Genomic DNA, 17737 nt, shown 5'->3' on the forward strand with positions numbered 1-17737 from the left:
ACAAACACTTTCCGGTTTCCAAATTAAAGTCGATGAGGTCAATTCCAGCCTATACATAGGCAACAGAGCATACCTTTTTTTTACTGGTATTCGTTAAATGTCACGAATTAAGAGGTATATATAAAAGCGACCGTCACGTCTGTTGTTTTTAGATTTTTCGATAAGATTTTAACGTGTTCATTACCTGTTTTGACGCAGACAAACTACATGCATGACTCCAAGCTACTTGTGTGTGCAAACAGCAGCACATGCTCTGACTCCGCCCCTTTCTCTGATTCAACCAATGGCGTGTAGAAATCTATCCCGGAAGTGTCGCCCAAACGAATTAACGTGAGGCAGACGGGGAAACATGGCAGCCACCGCCGACAGCAACTTGGACATCTTTGCCTCCATCGCTTGTCTTTCGAGGGAAGAACACTGCACAGACCACTTGCAGGTTTTAAAAAAATTCACGGCTGCGTTACGGGACAAGGAATACAGGTGTGGACACAGTCATTTTCTGCCTTTTTGATAGAAAATGCGGGGTTTCAGCGTCCCGGCTAAGCTAGCTCGACGTGATGTTAATAAAGTAGTAGTGCTACAATTACTCAGGCCTGTCCACAGGCGGAGGTTCATTAGTAATATAAAAATGTATTGATTTGTTTAAAGGCTTTAAATGGTACTTGGAAGCACTTTACATCGCAAAAACGGAAACATTTAAGGAACAAAGTAAGGAACAAACATAACCTACTTATCTAGCATTGCAAGTTCAAAGCGGATTTCAATACAATAAGCACATGTGTAACTAATTACTAATGATGTCGCAGCTGTTTTACAATGCCACCAGCAAATATTATTGTAACGCAGGCCAGTGACGATGTCTGCAGACCAAAAATAGCTATTCCTCCTAAATTGAGGCACCATCACAGTAAAGTAACCGTCCCTCCCTTTTTTTGTTGGTCAACCTCCTGCTCCCAGAGATGCTGTGGACGAGGAGACGTTCTCCAGTCTTCTAAAGTTCTTGTCCCGACTGTGTGATGACCTTCTGGCTGTCAGCTGTGAGGATCAGGACCAGGATCTGCCGTCTGTGGTCCTGCGTCTGCAGTTGACCGCTGAGTGCTTCAGGGCTCAGAGGAACGCCTGCGTGCAGAGTACTCGCAACCAGAGTCTGCTCAGGTAGAGGGATTAGTGTCTTGGAAAGCATGGGTCAGTTACAAGCTGCATTGATAAATCAACACTTTTTTATGGTCTCAACAATAGTTCAGCTTTGTATAATGCAGATTCTCCCAAGTTAATGAATTATACTGTATGTGTTCATCTGAATCTTTCACAATTACACAAACATGCAAGGACAAACCTAAATATACAGCGAGCACATACTGATTGCAATTCTTTACCTCCAGGGAGCTTGGTTTCATCGATGTATCCATTAAACACCTGGCCTTCCTTCAGACCACACGTGTGGGGAGCAGAGATGGCATATTTGAATGTGAGTCTAAAGAAAGGTTATTTTAATAAACACAGATTTATTCGGCAAACCTTCTTATACTGTACTTAACTGAAATACAATTATTTTCCATGACCCAGCTCTTCGTATTGGGATCCAGTACCTCGGTAACATGTCGGTTGGAAACCAAGCATGTAAAGATGACATTTGGCAGCGGAGCTTTCCGGATCTTCTCCTGTATGTTTTGTATGCCACAGCTGCTGCTTTGTTTCAACCACACTAAACCACTCCGTCACATAGAATTTGTATAATTCACACTGTTTATTGGGAGTATCTTGGTGGTTAATTGGTTCAAATCTGGCCTTGACCTGATACATATCTGACAAATCTCTGTCTCATGCTTAATATTGTCACATAAATAGTATTATATACATTGAGTCAACCCAAACGTGTTTTGAATAGGCAGCTGCTCCGTGTCGATGATGACAAGGCAGTACACTACGCCGCTATGGTACTCCACACGTGTCTGGATGAAGCCAAGGTGGAAGAACTGTCTGAACCACAGAACATCCAGCTGGCACTCAGGGTGATGGAGCTCTGCAGGACCCAACCTGACCTGGACTGGACGTAAGAGTGTGTGTCTGTGTTTTTAGTGCAATTGTTTGTTTTATGTTGAACGGTTTGTGTGATGTCAAGAAATTACCAACCTTTTTTTTTGTTGCTTGTTGGTAAAGATTTTATTAATTCATTAATTTACAGGGTTCTCATTGCAACCCAGCATTTCCTCAAATCTTCAACTCTGGTGGAGAGCATGTACTCTGGGATGTCCCACCACGAAAGGTATACTTTGCTTGACATACTGACTAGCAATACATGTCACTATAGCCTTATAAACCTTGCTATTTGAGGTGCTTCAAATAGATTGTTATATTTGTGTTTCAGAGTTACTCTATTGGAGCTGCTCTCTGCCCAGCTCCAAGAGGAGGCCTCGGAGGAGTGTGGCATTCCCCCCGATGTGGCTCGCTTCCTGGCTACTTCGTTCCAGAACGGTTGTGGAGCTGTGCTGACACTCGCCACTGGCTCTGCGTCCAGTGATGAGGTACGGATAGTAAACCTGACCGATGTATCCAAACACAAAGAAGTGCCTCACCAAGTCCATGAAACATGCGTAGCGTTCAGAGAGCTTTATTTAGTTTTAGATTTTCAACAGTAAAGTCCCCACCCTAGCTAAATCTGCCATCCAACATCCTTTCCCCTTGTGACCAACACTTTGTTTGCAATCCCCTGCAGGTCCTGCACGAAGCCCTGACAGTGATTAGTCTGCTGGACGTGCTGTGTGAGATGACCTCCGATCACAAGCAGTTCATGTTTCTCCAAGACCATCCTGACCTTCTAGTGACTATTGTTGGTAAATGAAAACCTACACTCACACAACCTGAGCTGAATGGATCCACAGCGTGAGTTTGTGAATCCATTTTCGTAAACATTGAGTTATTTATGTCCTCTGTACAATGTAGACACTCCTTACAATAGTGAAAGATCCAGATCCATCATCAAATCATACACTTAAACCACACAACACACAACCTAGACATATGTTGTCCAGCAATAAAAAGACAGCAAATAAGACTGGCAATTTTATTTTACATTATTTTACATTACATGTCATTTAGCTGACGCTTTTATCCACAGCGACTTACAATAATTGCATTCAACCATAGGGTACAAACTCAGAAGAACAAGAAACAAGAAAGTGCAATTTCCTCAAATAAGCCAATTTACAATTTGCTATAGATGAGTGGCGTTACAAGTACAATTTAAGTGCTACAATTTGTTAGTCATTTAGTCGAGGTAGAGTCTGAAGAGGTGTGTCTTTAGGTTGCGGCGGAAGATGTGGCTCTCTTCGGTCCTGGTGTCTTCAGAGAGATCGTTCCACCATTTCGGAGCAAGGACAGCAAAGAGTCGTGATCAGGGTCAGCAGGGAGACCTGCAGGAGAGAGTTACAGTAGTCCAGGCGTGAGATTACAAGAGCCTGAATCAGTACCTGGGCAGCGTTCTGAGTGAGAAGAGGACGTATTCTCCTGGTGTTGTAGAGCGCGTATCCACAGGATCGTGTTGTCGCAGTGATGTTGGGAGTCAGGGAGAGCTGGCTGTTGAGTGTGACGCCAAGGTTCCTAGCGGTTAAAGTGGGCGTTAGCACGGAGTTGCTAAGTTGACCGTCAGGTGCTGGGTCAGATAATCTTTTCCCGGAAATAGAAGTAGTTCAGTCTTGTCAGGATTGATTTTCAGATGGTGGGCGGACATCCACTGAGAGATGTCAGTCAGACAGGCAGAGATCCGCGCCGCCACCTGGGTGTCCGAGGGAGGGAATGAGAGAATTAGTTGGGTGTCATCGGCATAGCTGTGGTAGGAGAAGCCATGCGAGCAAATGACAGCGGCGAGAGAGTTGGTGTAGAGAGAGAAGAGGATGGGACCCAGGACGGAACCCTGAGGAACTCCAGTAGTAGGAGGACAAGGTTCCGACACAGATCCTCGCCAGGTTACCCGGTAGGTGCGGCCGTCGAGGTAGGACGAGAGAAGGGAGAGAGCAGAGCCTGTGACACCAAGTTCCTGAAGGGAGGAAATAAGGATCTGGTGGTTGACTGTGTCAAATGCAGCAGAGAGGTCCAGAAGGATGAGGACAGAGGAGAAAGAGGCGGCTCTAGCAGTATTTGTTACTGAAACATCCTTTATTTACATTTTATTAAGAAACTTCTAATTTCAATTTCAGTGAATCGTGAGTTGTAACATATCTGTCATCTCTCGCTTTTCCATCTTTATATTTCCTCTGCAGAGCTCCTGCGGCAAGTGCATGTTATTGGGAAGGCCAGTAAGAACATTTTCAGTGCTGCTCAGAACTTCTCCTTCAGTGGAGATGACAACCCTCCCGCCCAATCTCCTGTCATCAGCTTCAAGGCCCAGCTCATCAGGCTGATAGGAAACCTCTGTTACAGCAATACCGACAACCAGAACAAGGTTTGCAATGGGTGGTTGGTTGAGTTCGTCTGGGGATATATTATCAGCAATCTAATAAAGGGAGAAACTTCTTGTTATTGTTGGTTTGGGGATGGTTCAAAAAGAGGTAATTAATAGTTGGCCAGTCTTTTACTTATTGTTAAATGAATGCAGGTTTTCAGTTGTTCTTTGGTATACAAACATGCACTTAACCAGCTCATTTGCAGCTGCAATCTCACCTACATTTCCCTTGTTGCAAAGCTGCTGGCCTTGGAAAGCCCAGTTTCTTAATGTACAATATACCATATTAATATCATATTCAGTATGGATATCTTCCTTTTGAAGAAATTTGAGCAAAAGCTGCTTCTTCAAAACTACATTATATTTAGTGCCGGAAATAAGATTCCTTGGACATCTTCATGCACCCCTAATAGTCCTGACCCAATGGGGTCATGGGTCAGAATTAGTGAGGTGTGTGCGCCCCGCCCTGGTCTTACTTCAACAGACCTTGATGAGGACTGAACATGTGATGACTGCAGGCTTACGAGTTCTATCAACTACTTGAATTTTGCACTGAAATAAGAAACCTTTCCTTCCTCGCTTTGGTGATGTTATCAGTTTCCCTCCATCGTCGTCTGTCATCATCTCACTATTAACATAAAGCACGTACAGATAATAAAGCGGGTGGGGAGGAGTTGGCCTCTATCCGTGGCACATTATGAACTCCGTTCCACTTGCTAGGAACAGATTAGTGGAATGCTTGTGGGATGGCCACCCTCAGTTGGCCTCTCCAAATTATTTATGGGTGCTGATCTGTGGTCTGTCAGTGGTCTGAAATCACCCCATATCTGTTTTCAGTAAGATCTTTTCCAGTAAACCAAATGTCATTCTGTTCAACATTGGGAGAGGATGTAATTTAAGATGCATGCAAAGCGTTTTACGGCGTGTACCGGACAAAAGTCAGCGCCCAGTGGCTTGTTATTCATGTCTTTATGGGTTTGGACATCATGTGAGCAGCATCAGACAATAAATCTGCAGAGCGAGAAAATCCAACCTGCGTGCTGGTAATTGGTAAGCAACGTTGTTTCCTTGAAAGTTTCTAAAATTACATTTCTGTAACGCAGCACCTTGTGCTGTTGTGGATCTCCCTCCAGCAAGTATGGAGGATAAACACATGGCAACTAGTGGTGCCATTAATATGATGCAGATTACCTGTTCATTTGGCAGTGCCACGATGAACTGTCAAATCCCACGTTTTTGTTTTTCATCGATTTAAATTTCAGGTTTTTATAGTTTAGCCACAGGGTCATCAAATGAGCAGCACAAGCATCGTCACAGAACTGGTGTTTGGTAAAAATCTCTTTGAAATCTGTTCATTTAAACATTTTAAAGTAAATGTTGTTTCTTCAGGTCAGAGAACTGGAAGGCATCCCCCTCATCCTGGACAACTGCAACATAGACAGCAACAACCCATGTATCCTTTGGGTTAACGTGTTGATGCTCTGCAAATAGTGAGCCATCTGTGTTTGTGTATAAGCAGTATATTTCAAAAACACTGTTTATATGTATGTCTAGAAGTTTTTTTTATCCATTATCTAGCTTATTCTGGCACTTAAAGAATGTGCATGCTGATGGTTTTGCAACCAAACCGGTTTGATTACAACAGTGTTTGTGTCAGTGATGAGCGACTGTGAAAGTTTCACATTGCATTCACCTACTCTGTATGGTTAACAGCGCCAACTGTTGGACAGCTTACGAATGCAACCGTTTGTTTAGAGGTGGAATTAAGACCTCATTTTGGCTTTTGAATTAGACTGCTTTCTGATGGTTTTTTCAACGTTTAACTAGTCCCTGTTTGCATTGACCAGGGAGCGAGGTTTCATTTTAATACAGTACAACTACATCACTAACAGCATGGACTCCGATTCAGATTTAACTCTGTACTCTAAGTTCAAGGTCCATGCTGAAAAGGAGGGAGGGAGTGTGTGTGCATATGATATGCTTTTATTGCCCTTTTTCACAACAGTTTGACAAGCCAAACTCTGTTTTACTGTGTTGTTGTCATCTCTAGCTCTTGCTGGATATCCTGCTATTAGTTGGATGAAGCTAAAGGCGTCGGGGCAGATTGTCATTTAACCAGGGCAATATTTTGAGCTCATCCCTTTGTCCCTGTGCCCCTTTTCCACATATGCACGCACATACAGTCCACTTTGTGCAGCTTTATTCAGGTAGAGGTCTGCATTTGTTTCTGTTCAGAGAAAGACTCCAAGAAAAACCAGGTTTATAGATTCATGCAGGAAACCTGAGTGGGGTAAGCTGAGAGTGTTATGTATCACAAAACTTAACTTGTCTGCTTAACGCTTTTTTTTATTTGTTGGGCTGTCTGCGTACTTGCCGATCTGAAGCAAATACCAGGCGCTTATGAGTTTGACATGAAAAAGTTTGCTTGCACATGCTCTTGTCTAGTATTAACTATTTTATTTTACACATTATAAAAGGTCATGTTCTTTTTGTTTATCATATTCAATTGAGACAAAGCAACAAATGCATGTGTAATTTTCATTCAGAAAACTAGTGCTGAAAAACACACCTTAAGAAAGTGCCAGAACAAACTGCTGTGTTCGATCCTGTGAGACAGAATTTCTGACGTTGGCGTCCTTAACCACTTGTCCTTTTTAGTCATCAGCCAGTGGGCCATCTTTGCCATCAGGAACCTCCTGGAACACAACACGCAGAACCAGGAGCAGATCGCCAGGCTGGAAAGGCGGGGCACCGCCGACTACTCCGCACTCAGGGAGTTGGGTTTCCTAGTGGAGGAGCGAGATGGAAGCCTGCTGCTCAAAACTGTGAGAAAAGACTCTTGAAGGCCTGAGAGGAGCGGCCGGGCGAGGGGAGGCCCTCGACCTGCATGCAGGTTTTCCATGTGTAGTATTTGTTTATAAAAGAATACGGTACTGTACTCTTGTTTTGCTACTTGCCTCTTTAATATTACCTAATACTTCAACCTCTGGGAGTGATTTACCCCTCAGGAACAACATTCCTGTCCAGAATAACTGACAGTCACCCTGCGGGCAGATTAAGAACAACGCTTTAAATTACTCATCAGGGAAGTATGCACTTTTCTATCTTTTTTTATTTAGTAAAGCTTCCAGCCTTTTGCCAGATGGGGTGGGAAGTATTCTTAATACACAAAAAGACCCCTGGGGTCTCCCTGGTGTAAAAGCAGAGGTCAAGACCTCAGGAGCTCTGGTTTTGTCTTGAACTGAGTTTGGGAAATGAAGAGATTGTGAGAGGCGAGCACACGCTGGTTCCTTTTGGCCGGGCTCATGCTTTGTGGTTTAATCCAAAGACAAAGCGCACCACAGTGTCCAGACTTTTCACTTGTCCCATACGCTGATGTTACCAGCAGGGGAAGGGGTTTAATTCCAGGCCCATAGTGACTTCTGCAGGGACCGCAGAAACCAATAATGACCAAAACATGATGTAATCAACCCCCTCACTGCCTTAGCTACTTAAATAGTGATTTTGTTTCTAAAGTGACTTCCAAACGTTTCCAACTATAAGTCTAAGAATGTCTCGAGGGAAAAATGCAATACATAAACTGAAGCTATGCATGTTTTGCATTTTAAAAACAATCCGTATACAGCATGAGCGTGTCACTTTCTCGCCTGGTATTAAAGCTATGGACTGAATGGTTTTCATAACATAGTCCAGTTTATTTAATTTTATTCATAATCTCTTATTTCCAGCCTATTGCAATTTGCTGGATAAAACGGAGATAAGGGCTCATGACATGCAGACCGTCAACGTCTTCCGCTCCCTCTGTGCGAGCTGTATTTGACTTTTACCAGACTCCATAGACTTTGTTAAAGACTTGGTGATTACTGTACTTCCAATCTAGCTGTGCCTGCGATAGAGCCACTGGGGGGGGGGCTCAGTGGACAACAAGTGAGATCATACCAACAGCGTACCCCCCCAAAACCGACCTGAGGGAGTCAACGAATGACGTCGCTCGCTGCTGCTCCCGTTGCTGGATAAGCTGAACAGTCCTGACACCTCAACAATGGCGCGCTTTGCTGGCCCGCTCACGCCCTGCTCCACCTTGTTTGCTCTGCCTCTGATTTTTAATGACAAAATGTATTGAAACAATCGTCTGGGCGCCCCCCCCCCCCTCCTCCCCCCACCACCCTCCCCTCAATCCGCCGGCATAGTGAAGAGAGCTTATGCGGTTCCGGTCTCCAGGATTTCAGACGGCTAACAAAACAGCTGTTACTTGCGCTCGACTGGCTGGCTGCAATGCTTTTCAGCCGCACAGGAAAGAGTCCTGTGCGGCTGAATGAGGTGGCAGTGCCGCCCGCTCGCCTCCCAACACGTTAGTTCACATCAGTCGAGGCCAGAAGTTCTTGTTTCCCACATCAGCGTTTAATGCCGCAGGCTTCTACTGTATTGTAATGGTGCCTTCCGGTTATTTCCCTTGACAAAAAAAAAGCTTTGTCGGGGTGTTAAGTATTCTGGATGCTTGGGTCAAATAATGCTTAATAAAATAATGTGTGTTAGACATTTTTTTTGCAACGATTTTTAGAGCCAACAAAGGCCAGACGTATTATAAAACTTAAGACGCGATAGAAGGATTCTCAAATTTTATTGGTAAAAAAAAAAAAAATACACATGTCCTATGTTTGTAAGTGATGCAGACTTAGATTTTGCCACCGAACAAATAAACCTAAACTAGTCGTAACGATTAGCTCTACAGATGCACTAGTTCTGACACTTCCCATGAATTATCTACTCTCAACTCTCCGCATCTACTCAACTAGTGAGCAGTGGTTTCCACAGACTGTCCTGCACCTTCCAGCACTTGAGGAAGCTTCTGTGACCTCCATTGAATTGTGAAGGATTCTCGAGATGGACAATCTGTTCTACTTTGGTTAAACACGGGGCACATTCACCATTTAGCAAATCTTTGATCCAAAACCTAAATCCCAAATAGGTTGCATCTCTCAAATCTGAATACAATGATGACACTGAAAACACTTTCCGCTCCATCTATGAATGACTTAAAGTGCCACGTTCCTCATATAAAAATAAACTCTTCAAATTGTTTAGTAAGTTACATAAAGCCTAAATAAACATTTCTGCATACATTAAGGGGTAAAGTCCAAAAATAGCTTTGCGGCCTATGTATCCTCTCGTACCCCCTTCTGTGTTGTTGGGTCACATGAGATCCACCGGGCCGGCCTGGACCACGCTGGAAGGCCTCGTGTAAGCAGAGGCCATGGTGTGGAATTTCACGTCTCTTGTCGTTCGTGGGAATGTTGGATGTATCTGAACTCTGATTGCGCCTCTCTGGCGTTCCATCGAGGCTTGCGTGCTTTTCCCTAAAGTCTGGAGGCCTCTGAAAACACGACAATGCGCACGGTCCGGATGCAAGTTGAATGCTTAAGAAGAACTGTCTGCCTCTGTGGCTCCGGCTGTAACAAAGGGTCTGTTTTCTGAGGGGGGGGTTGTCTGTGAGAGGGATGTCAGCACAGCGCTCATCGACACAACTTGATGATCCAGGAAAAAGAGAAAGAAATGTGATAGTGAAACGGGTCGATGAACAAAAAGGAAATGGCAGAGCTGCGTAGTGGCTGTAAAACGCAAATCCACGTGAGAGAAAATTTGGCGACTCCCCGCTTGAAATGTGTCCGTAGCAATTTAAGATCATGAAAGATGTGGAATGTTCGAGAGCAATTGAGTATGTCGATCCATCCTTTAAAGCTACAGTTTGAAAGATCCTTTTACATAAATACTGTGTTTTTATTTTCAGTGTTCCAACAGAATACAGTGTGAGCGTACAATTAATAGTATTCCTCTGCCATCTTTTGAATTTCTCCGGCGCATTGCTGTAACAGCCTTTTCCAATTGCCGTCTTTAAAAAAAACTTTTCGAGATCCCGTAATAGTCTTCTCTCTCTTCTATGTGAGACGTTGTCTTCCAGAGACTTTTGCTGAAGGCAAAAAAAAAATCCTCTCAACTGCAATCTGTTTGCATCATGTCACATCATTTTAGCACCCTTTTATCGTCAGGTCAGTCTTATTTTTTCATGAAAGAAATCCAAAAAAGGGATGTAAAAATGTGCAAATAAATACTCCTTCACTTCCAACTCCCCTTTCTCCTAACCCTCTTCAACCGTTGTCCATTTTCACCAGCCCCCCCTTCCCTCGCTGCTTCCTCATCCCCTACTTGCAGGTGAAGACCTCTGACCTCTCGCTGCATGTGCTGCACTTGACGAAGCAGCACCAGTGGAACTTGCAGTGGCACTGCCAGACGCGCGTGTAGTGGCGCGTGTCGTGGCCGCGCCCACAGCACATCAGGTCGCATCCGTCCGCGTGGCTGGAGGTGCCGTTGCACAGTCTCCCCCGCGTCCCCGCGCTCCCCGTGGCCGCGTCCTCCTCGCAGTAGTTGGGCGAGCGCTCCAGGTACACCAGGTCGCGGTCCGTGGGCTTCTGGTAGCCCCGGGCCTCCTTGACCCGCAGGAAGGAGGGCTGGCGGAGGCGCGAGGCGCGCACCGGCTCCACCTGCACCGCTCCGCCGTAGCGCTCCTTCAGCAGGTGACCGATCTCTCTGAACTTGGGCAGGGTGATCCAGCAGGTCTTGGTGGTGCAGGAACCGGACACGCCGTGACACTTGCACTCCATCTTCATCCCCTCCTCGAGGACCTGAGGGGGAAATTGGGGGTCCATGTGAACTTAAAGAGATGGTTGCGGGCGGAAAGTATGTTCTGTGCGGTTAATACATGAATGGTCATTTTACACACGTCCGGACCTCGACTTTAAAAACCGTTAACAGCCATCGCTTGGCTTTCTCATCCGTCTCTTTTTGCCGAGCCGGGCTTTCAGCACTCCAACCGGGACGCCAACTTTGTGTCAAAAAAGAACCGTGGGGAAAATAACTCCTAAACCAAGACTGCAGTCTCTAATTCACTTTACCTTTCTTCAGACCACACGATGGCGTGACAGCACGAGAAAAGTGACCCGAGCTGCTGTGCGACCATGCGGGTGTAGGATTACGTCGTGGTTTTGAGCCAGATTTACACTATAATACCATACACATATTTTAGATGACGAAATTGACAGGTGACTGTTTGCCCCCCCCCCCCTCGAGGTTAATGTGAAAACGACTTTTCATGCTGGGACGGCGTGGTTATTGAGCCATTAGTAAACGTTTGTCCAGAGCGCTAGTCAGATCAATGGCTTCCCCTTCGTGGCTGTCACTTTGTGGGAACGTTAGCGTGCGGAAGAGAGAGAGACGTGTGATAAATCCTATATCCTCCTTTCATTTATAGCAATAACCATGAATGTACTGACTATAAGGCTGTGACTCAACTCCATTTTGGCTAGTATAGTGCTTTGCACAAATACACACTACCAATGTAGTAGCCAGGATCCTTTAAGTATCGGTAAAAGGTTTTTAGTATATTACACAGATTTAACTTTTTTTTTTTTTCTTGCGTTTCAAATCCGGATGTCATTCTTTTGACTTGCCTTTCGCCCCGCCTCGTTGTTGTGCAGGTTCATCAGCCGGCGGGAGTTTTTCTTGATCTCGCGGGCGTCCACGAAGCGGCGTGAGAACTCCACGCCGTACTTGACGTCAGCCGAGCAGCCCCCCCACTTCCAGCCCTCCTCCGGTTGGTCGTGGTAGCCCTGCTTCTCGCGGTCACAGCCACACTGGCTGAGGTTGCCTTGGCTGCACGCCGTGGTCACCGCGTGGGCCACTCCGGCCGCGGTGATGGCGTAGGTGAACGCCGCCTCCCTGCTGCCTGAAGAGAAACCAGCAGAACCGCTGATGAGGTTATCGGGGGAGGTCACTTGAACTAAATTGATGGAGGCTTAAATCCTTCACCCAAGCACCCTGCAGCAGAGCGTGTGGGAGGTATAGAGAGATGCCGATTGTGCAGTTTCAAACCAAAACAGGGCTCACGGGTATTTGGGTCTCAATTTCATGAAGGCCATACCAATCCTTTCTTGAGCCACACACAAATACACTACAAACCCCCCCACGCCCCTCCAAGCCTCCTCACAAAGTGGCCTTTCTGCTTTTTTTCGAAATGCTCTTTAAAGCAGTAGGTGTTTCGTTTTGTAACACAAAAGAGAGCTTTTTACAATTGTGCGTTGTACTTATTTGTCATCAACAGAGAGCTGATTTGATAAACCCCACATCACTGTCTCAGCACACTAATCCGCACAGTGAAGACAGCACAAGTGACATCTACTGGCTGACTAGAGGAGCTTGTTCTCTGGATCGCCTCTTAATGTTATTCATCAATGAAATTTCCCACACGGCTTAGGTGTTGTTCTGTGTTTCTGTCTTAGGCGGTCCGCACTATTATGACAAATGATACCGCCGCGTTGCATGTTGAAATAATCTGCGGTCGGGCTTCAATGAGATGTGCCCAGCTATTTCCCAGCTTTTGCGTGTCACCATTTGAACTATAAACACATTCATGTGTATTGCGTGGAGGGGAAAAGCAAATCTTCTGGCACAACAATCGGTTATGGGATATCCTCCCTCTCCAATCAGGGTAATGCCGGCCCTCCGTTCTTCCCAACAGCCCAGAGTATTAATGCGTGGCGTCTCTGGTGGAGGCGATTCTAATGGCTCCCTTCCAACCTGACAAGCCATTTGGGCCTGTGGTTCCCCCGGTCCATAACTCATAACAAACCCTCGAGTCGTCTCTCATCAGGCTTAATCCGCAACCCCGTTCAGATGCGTTGTATGGTGAGCATTTCTCAAGGTATCCGGCGCATGCGATAGCCAAACAGCCATCTCCCTGCGCTGTGATTTGTTTTGATTGTACGGCAGCGCATGCTGGGCTCCATTGTTGCCATCCAGCTGCTGGAGCTGACTTCAATTAGTGGTTAGCATGAATCTCTCTGCTCTTTCTCAATGCTTAATGAGTCTGCAGGCCCGCCAGGTCAATCAAACGGTGGATGGTATATCAGTGACACCACGGGGGGGGGGGGGGGGTGGTACAGCTCTGGCTTGCATCTTCTGTTTAATGAAAATAGCTGGAATGGGACACGGAGATGGCAAAGAGAGAAATAATCTTGCTGGGAATCCACAAAGATGAAAGGACGTCTGACTTTGTGTTTTAATTCAAGTGACAGTTTTAGAATTAGTTTTATGTTGTTGTTTTTTTAACACATGTAGCAGGAGTTGGTCGTCAAGAAAGCACAAGAAAGTGTTTGCGAGGAGAGCACATGAGGGCCCAAGCCGGGTCCAAGCGTCTCTTTGAGCTCGTTTGCACACCACAAGTGAAAAGAGACATTTCCCTCGACAAAGAACTAAAGGGATCCAGACGTCTGTCTGCCTTTGTCCCGTGTAGAAGGAAGTGATTGCTCCCAGGGCTGCTAGATTAAACATGGATCCAAACCCACAGCACGACCGCAACAAAACATTTCTGACTGCAATACAATTCATATAAGAGGTTCACATTAGGAGCAAACAGGCTCCTGTGAGAAACAAAACTGGAAAGAATGTGGACTCGAAGCGGTGCGGCGTGTTGACTTGTGTGTTTATAGTTTGTGTTGGTTTGATGTATACATTTGTTCAGGAGATGCCCCCCCCCGCCCTGCCTCCCAGATAGGCGTTAGACGCTGCTTTGTAAAAGCAGTCTTCACATTCCATTCACGATTGCCCCGCTGTGGCAACGTGTGTTGCAAGCAACAGCGATGTCCCAAACACAAGCTACAGATGTCCTCTGAGGACACTTGCGAAGGCGTTTGGGTTTGGCGCTTTCGTCAAAGTCTAGTTTAATTAGTTGAGCGCCGCTGTAAAAAGGTCCCGCGCTACGGACGACGTGTGCAGGAGGTTCAAGGGCGAGACGCACAAGTGGCACGGCCCTTATTGCTCAGTTACGGCAAGCTAAAAAGAGACCGGTCGGTTCAGCTAATCCACATTCCTGTCGACATCAGCATTTAGATGCCGTGCGGTCGGATCGAACACCAAACGCAGGGACGTGTCAACCCAGATCAACCAGATCAGTCCCACTCGTGCCTCAAGGCGGAGACTTGAGTCTTGAGTCCTAACTGACTGTTTGGAAAACAATGCAGGGATTTACTTCAGCCAGAGTTTCCGACGGGCGCCGACCTTGAACCTTTTGGCTCATTCGGAAAGTTTTCCAGCGGAGGAAATTTGTTTTATGTCGTTTTCCATCCCTCTTCCTTAATTTCTTGTCAATTGTAAAAGCTATAATAACGGCGCAGAAAGGCCCAAAACCAACACTTTTGTCCCAGAATACCCTTTTGAGCAATACCCCCGTTCCCCCCCAGCCTTTTTTCTCCTGTGTACGACATAATATATAATCAAAATATATTTTGAAAAGACTAAAAGCAGCAGCGTTTCAAACAGACTGACCTACTCTCAGCTCTTGTCCGAAGACGGTCCTCTGTCCCAGGGCCGAGCAGTTCCAGCGGCCGTAGCGGAACTGGTACTGACACTCGTTGATGCCCAGCTGAGCCCCTTCGCCGATGACGATGATGGCGTCGGGGCGGCTCTGACAGAGGGCTCTCTGCCGCGGGGCCAGTCCCGGTATCTTATTGCAGATGATGTTGGCACCCAGAGCCACCACGGAGGACAGCGTCCTGGGGCAGAGAGAAAGCGGGGATCAGTGAGAGGGGAACATGTACGTGAAAACATATGCAGCATATTGTTTGAGTTCTGGGCCCCACGTTGAAAAGGACATGGCAGCGAGATGAGATTGGTTTCCAATAAGCTAAAGATTTCATTACAGCTGCATGTCTACAAATCATGAAGACCAAACTCCAGAAATCACTCAGAATAAGAAGATGAGAGCAGACCTGCATCATGTACGACCTAATGGACCTTCACAGAGACATGAAAGACAACTATAGTTCATTTGGGTCCGGATCCAGTTCATTTCTGTCTGCCTCTCGTTCTCTCTGTGTAACAGAAAACATGAACCACCACAGCTATTTTAAGTTTCGGGGCCTGCCCTTGTTATGAATGTATGGTGCAGCGATCATTCCCTTTGTGAGGGCCTGGGTATTTTAATGCCATCATAAAGAACTGCCTACAGGCAGAGCAATATGTCTCTTTTCCATATGCTGCTTTACAGTTATGGCTCTTGTCTGACGAGGGGCTCCTGTGACAGTTAATGTGAATCCATAAGCAGGTTATCTCATTTTACATGAAAGAGGCAGGTGGATTAAACATTGGCTTCACGCAGCTAATACTTTGTTAACTCTTAATAACGAGTTGTTTTGGGAGAAACGATCTCAATGAAAACGACGTAGCTGTTCATACTATAGGTGGGGGGGGGCGGGGGTTAACACGCGGTAGCGTTGGATTCCATTGCGGAATTAATGGGAAACAATGACACGAAACACCTCGTTTACCAATGTTTTTTCAAAGGTTGGTGGATTGAATATTACAACCAGTTTTTCACATTTTCACATTTCTATAACGGTGTCCGTGCAACATGTAGCTGCTTCACAAAGACATTTTTACACCTGCAACAAACTGAAACCACCAGCTCTCCGGGTGCGATAAAATGCGCGCAGCGTGCGTAATTAACCAATTTGCTTGTAAAGCGCAACGACCTGCCGGCGAACCTACGCGTCTTCAAGGCCGACAAAGTGCATGTATGAGAAACCTACAGGTAGCTACCGCTGGTGAGGATGAGGAAGATCTGTGGGTAGTAGACGGACAGCAGCGCGCTGCGGGACGAAATGATGAGCATGGTTGCGCATTGAAACCCAACTGGCTCTGCTCTCTTGCGGTGTGGAAAATGAGAGGAAAAGTAGCGGCTATGGAAGTATATCCTTTTTAAATGATCAGTCCCAAAGTGAAACGCGGGAGCGTCGTCTCTTCTTTCCGCCGTTGGAGACGTGCTGACTTCAGCTGGTGGGGCAGTGGCGCGCTGCTGCGGCGGCTCCGAGCTCCGCTGTCCATGTGCTGGAGATGAGAGGCTGCATCCCACGGCCAAAGTGCGCTGTGCCACCTGGACCGACAGAGGACTGGGTTGGAGAGAGAGAGAGAGGGGGGGGGGGGTGTGGAGGGGGCTCCGGAAGTCTCTAAAAGTGACTTTGGAAGAGTGTGGGACAGTGGCCTCTCCTGGTGCAGCAGCCCCCGGGATGCGTCTGCAGCCCGTAGCCCACCTCCTACCCCCGTCCATCCGCCTCTCTCCGCTCCTCTCTTTCTCTCTCTTGGCCGTCGCCCTCCGAATTCATCTGAAAGGCTTATCTCACCTGGAATTAATAACTGACAGATGACTGGGTTGGAGAGAGAGTAATTCATTAATACATCCACGTCTGGTTCTGACTTTCCCAAATAACCGAACAGGACTTATCTCATCCGGGGTGTTACTGTGGCATGGTGTTTAGAAACTTGAATTCATGTCTTACCTTTTACCATGAAGTTATCAAATTGTTGGTGCTGGAAAGTGGGCCAGAGAAGGAAAACTACAGTTTAAACTTAAAAAGATTCAGCAACTATACTGTAGATATATGTAAATCTTTACATTTGGCAAAGGGGGTGGTTGTATTGTCCTGCTGCAGTCTGGGTTTGTTCAGGCGGTCGCTCAGTTGACTCTGTGGCCTTTCGGGTCACAAGTTCTGCTGGCACATCACCAACAACACGCCCCCACGTGGCAGCATGAAGGAAATGTCCTCAAGCCAAAACAACCTTCTCGTGGTTGTTGCTGTAGTGCACAGCAGAGCATCAGTAGGCTGTAGCTTATGGAGTTGTATTCCACTGTAAGGAGGAGACGTTTCCTTTTTAGCTGAAGCGCTATGTGACATCTAGACGTGATATTTTGTTTGTTTTCTTGTTAAATCCTTGGTGTTTGAAGGTGAAAACGCCAACAAGGACAGCACAAAGGGAATCCATGCAGATCCGCCGTTTTAAAGATGTTCCCTGCAACGATGGGAGGGGGTCATCCTGTTCAGTTTCACGGCACCTTCAAAGCATGAGGGGTTTTATAGGTCTACTCCAAAAGTAGACCGGGGACAAAGTACATATTACCTTGGCTTGTTGTTGACAGTTTGAAGACCGACATTGTAGACATTCTGGGCTTTACTTAACGTTACTTTACTTAAGAAGAACAAATAACCACGAGGAGATAATATTAATAAAGATTTGTTCCACAGAGAGATATCGATCTGAGCAAATGTGAGACCCTGGCTTAGAAAATGATTGAGGACAATTTGTGGAAATGAACCATCTTGTCAATAAAATTCTCTCTGGCTTGAGAGAATGCATGTGGTGTAAAATAAATAAAATTGTCATACTTTGGCTTTTGTGAGATTGGCTTGA

At 46.1% G+C, this 17737-nt stretch overlaps 2 protein-coding genes across 5 annotated transcripts; one reads left to right on the top strand and one right to left on the bottom strand.

Moving 5' to 3' along the window:
* Nucleotides 1-269: 269 nt before the first annotated feature.
* On the top strand, nt 270-8979 carry atxn10 (ataxin 10). Its single transcript, XM_040174585.2, has 11 exons — nt 270-480; nt 958-1155; nt 1383-1468; nt 1567-1663; nt 1889-2053; nt 2186-2266; nt 2369-2525; nt 2717-2834; nt 4260-4441; nt 5831-5894; nt 7100-8979. Exons 1-11 carry the CDS (start codon nt 350-352, stop codon nt 7282-7284), a joined length of 1464 nt encoding a protein of 487 aa, XP_040030519.2. The 5' UTR covers nt 270-349; the 3' UTR covers nt 7285-8979.
* A 66-nt stretch (nt 8980-9045) lies between these two features.
* Nucleotides 9046-17007, bottom strand: wnt7ba (wingless-type MMTV integration site family, member 7Ba). Of its 4 annotated transcripts, XM_078101747.1 has the most exons (6): nt 16944-17007; nt 16828-16858; nt 16081-16671; nt 14819-15045; nt 11947-12221; nt 9046-11121 (listed from the first exon to the last, which is right to left on the bottom strand). In XM_078101747.1, exons 3-6 carry the CDS (start codon nt 16596-16598, stop codon nt 10642-10644), a joined length of 1500 nt encoding a protein of 499 aa, XP_077957873.1. In that variant the 5' UTR covers nt 16599-16671; nt 16828-16858; nt 16944-17007; the 3' UTR covers nt 9046-10641. The 4 variants fall into 4 exon arrangements, with proteins under 4 accessions (XP_077957873.1, XP_077957871.1, XP_040030518.2 ...); XM_078101745.1 differs by having other exon boundaries at nt 16828-17001; XM_040174584.2 differs by lacking the exons at nt 16828-16858; nt 16944-17007 and having other exon boundaries at nt 16081-16700.
* Between the last annotated feature and the right edge of the window lie 730 nt (nt 17008-17737).

Source organism: Gasterosteus aculeatus, chromosome 4 (assembly GCF_964276395.1).
Source record: "Gasterosteus aculeatus chromosome 4, fGasAcu3.hap1.1, whole genome shotgun sequence".
Taxonomy (NCBI): Eukaryota; Metazoa; Chordata; class Actinopteri; order Perciformes; family Gasterosteidae; genus Gasterosteus; species Gasterosteus aculeatus.

Excerpts from the sequence above, each read along its gene's own strand:
- atxn10 (XM_040174585.2), top strand. The coding sequence starts at position 350 with ATGGCAGCCACCGCCGACAGCAACTTGGACATCTTTGCCTCCATCGCT. Across the intron at positions 1,156-1,382 it reads CGCAACCAGAGTCTGCTCAG|GGAGCTTGGTTTCATCGATG; the intron begins GTAGAGGGATTA and ends CTTTACCTCCAG. Across the intron at positions 2,835-4,259 it reads CCTTCTAGTGACTATTGTTG|AGCTCCTGCGGCAAGTGCAT; the intron begins GTAAATGAAAAC and ends TTTCCTCTGCAG.
- wnt7ba (XM_078101747.1), bottom strand. The coding sequence starts at position 16,598 with ATGGACGGGGGTAGGAGGTGGGCTACGGGCTGCAGACGCATCCCGGGG. Across the intron at positions 12,222-14,818 it reads CGGACAAGAGCTGAGAGTAG|GCAGCAGGGAGGCGGCGTTC; the intron begins GTCAGTCTGTTT and ends GTTTCTCTTCAG. Across the intron at positions 11,122-11,946 it reads ACAACGAGGCGGGGCGAAAG|GTCCTCGAGGAGGGGATGAA; the intron begins GCAAGTCAAAAG and ends TTTCCCCCTCAG.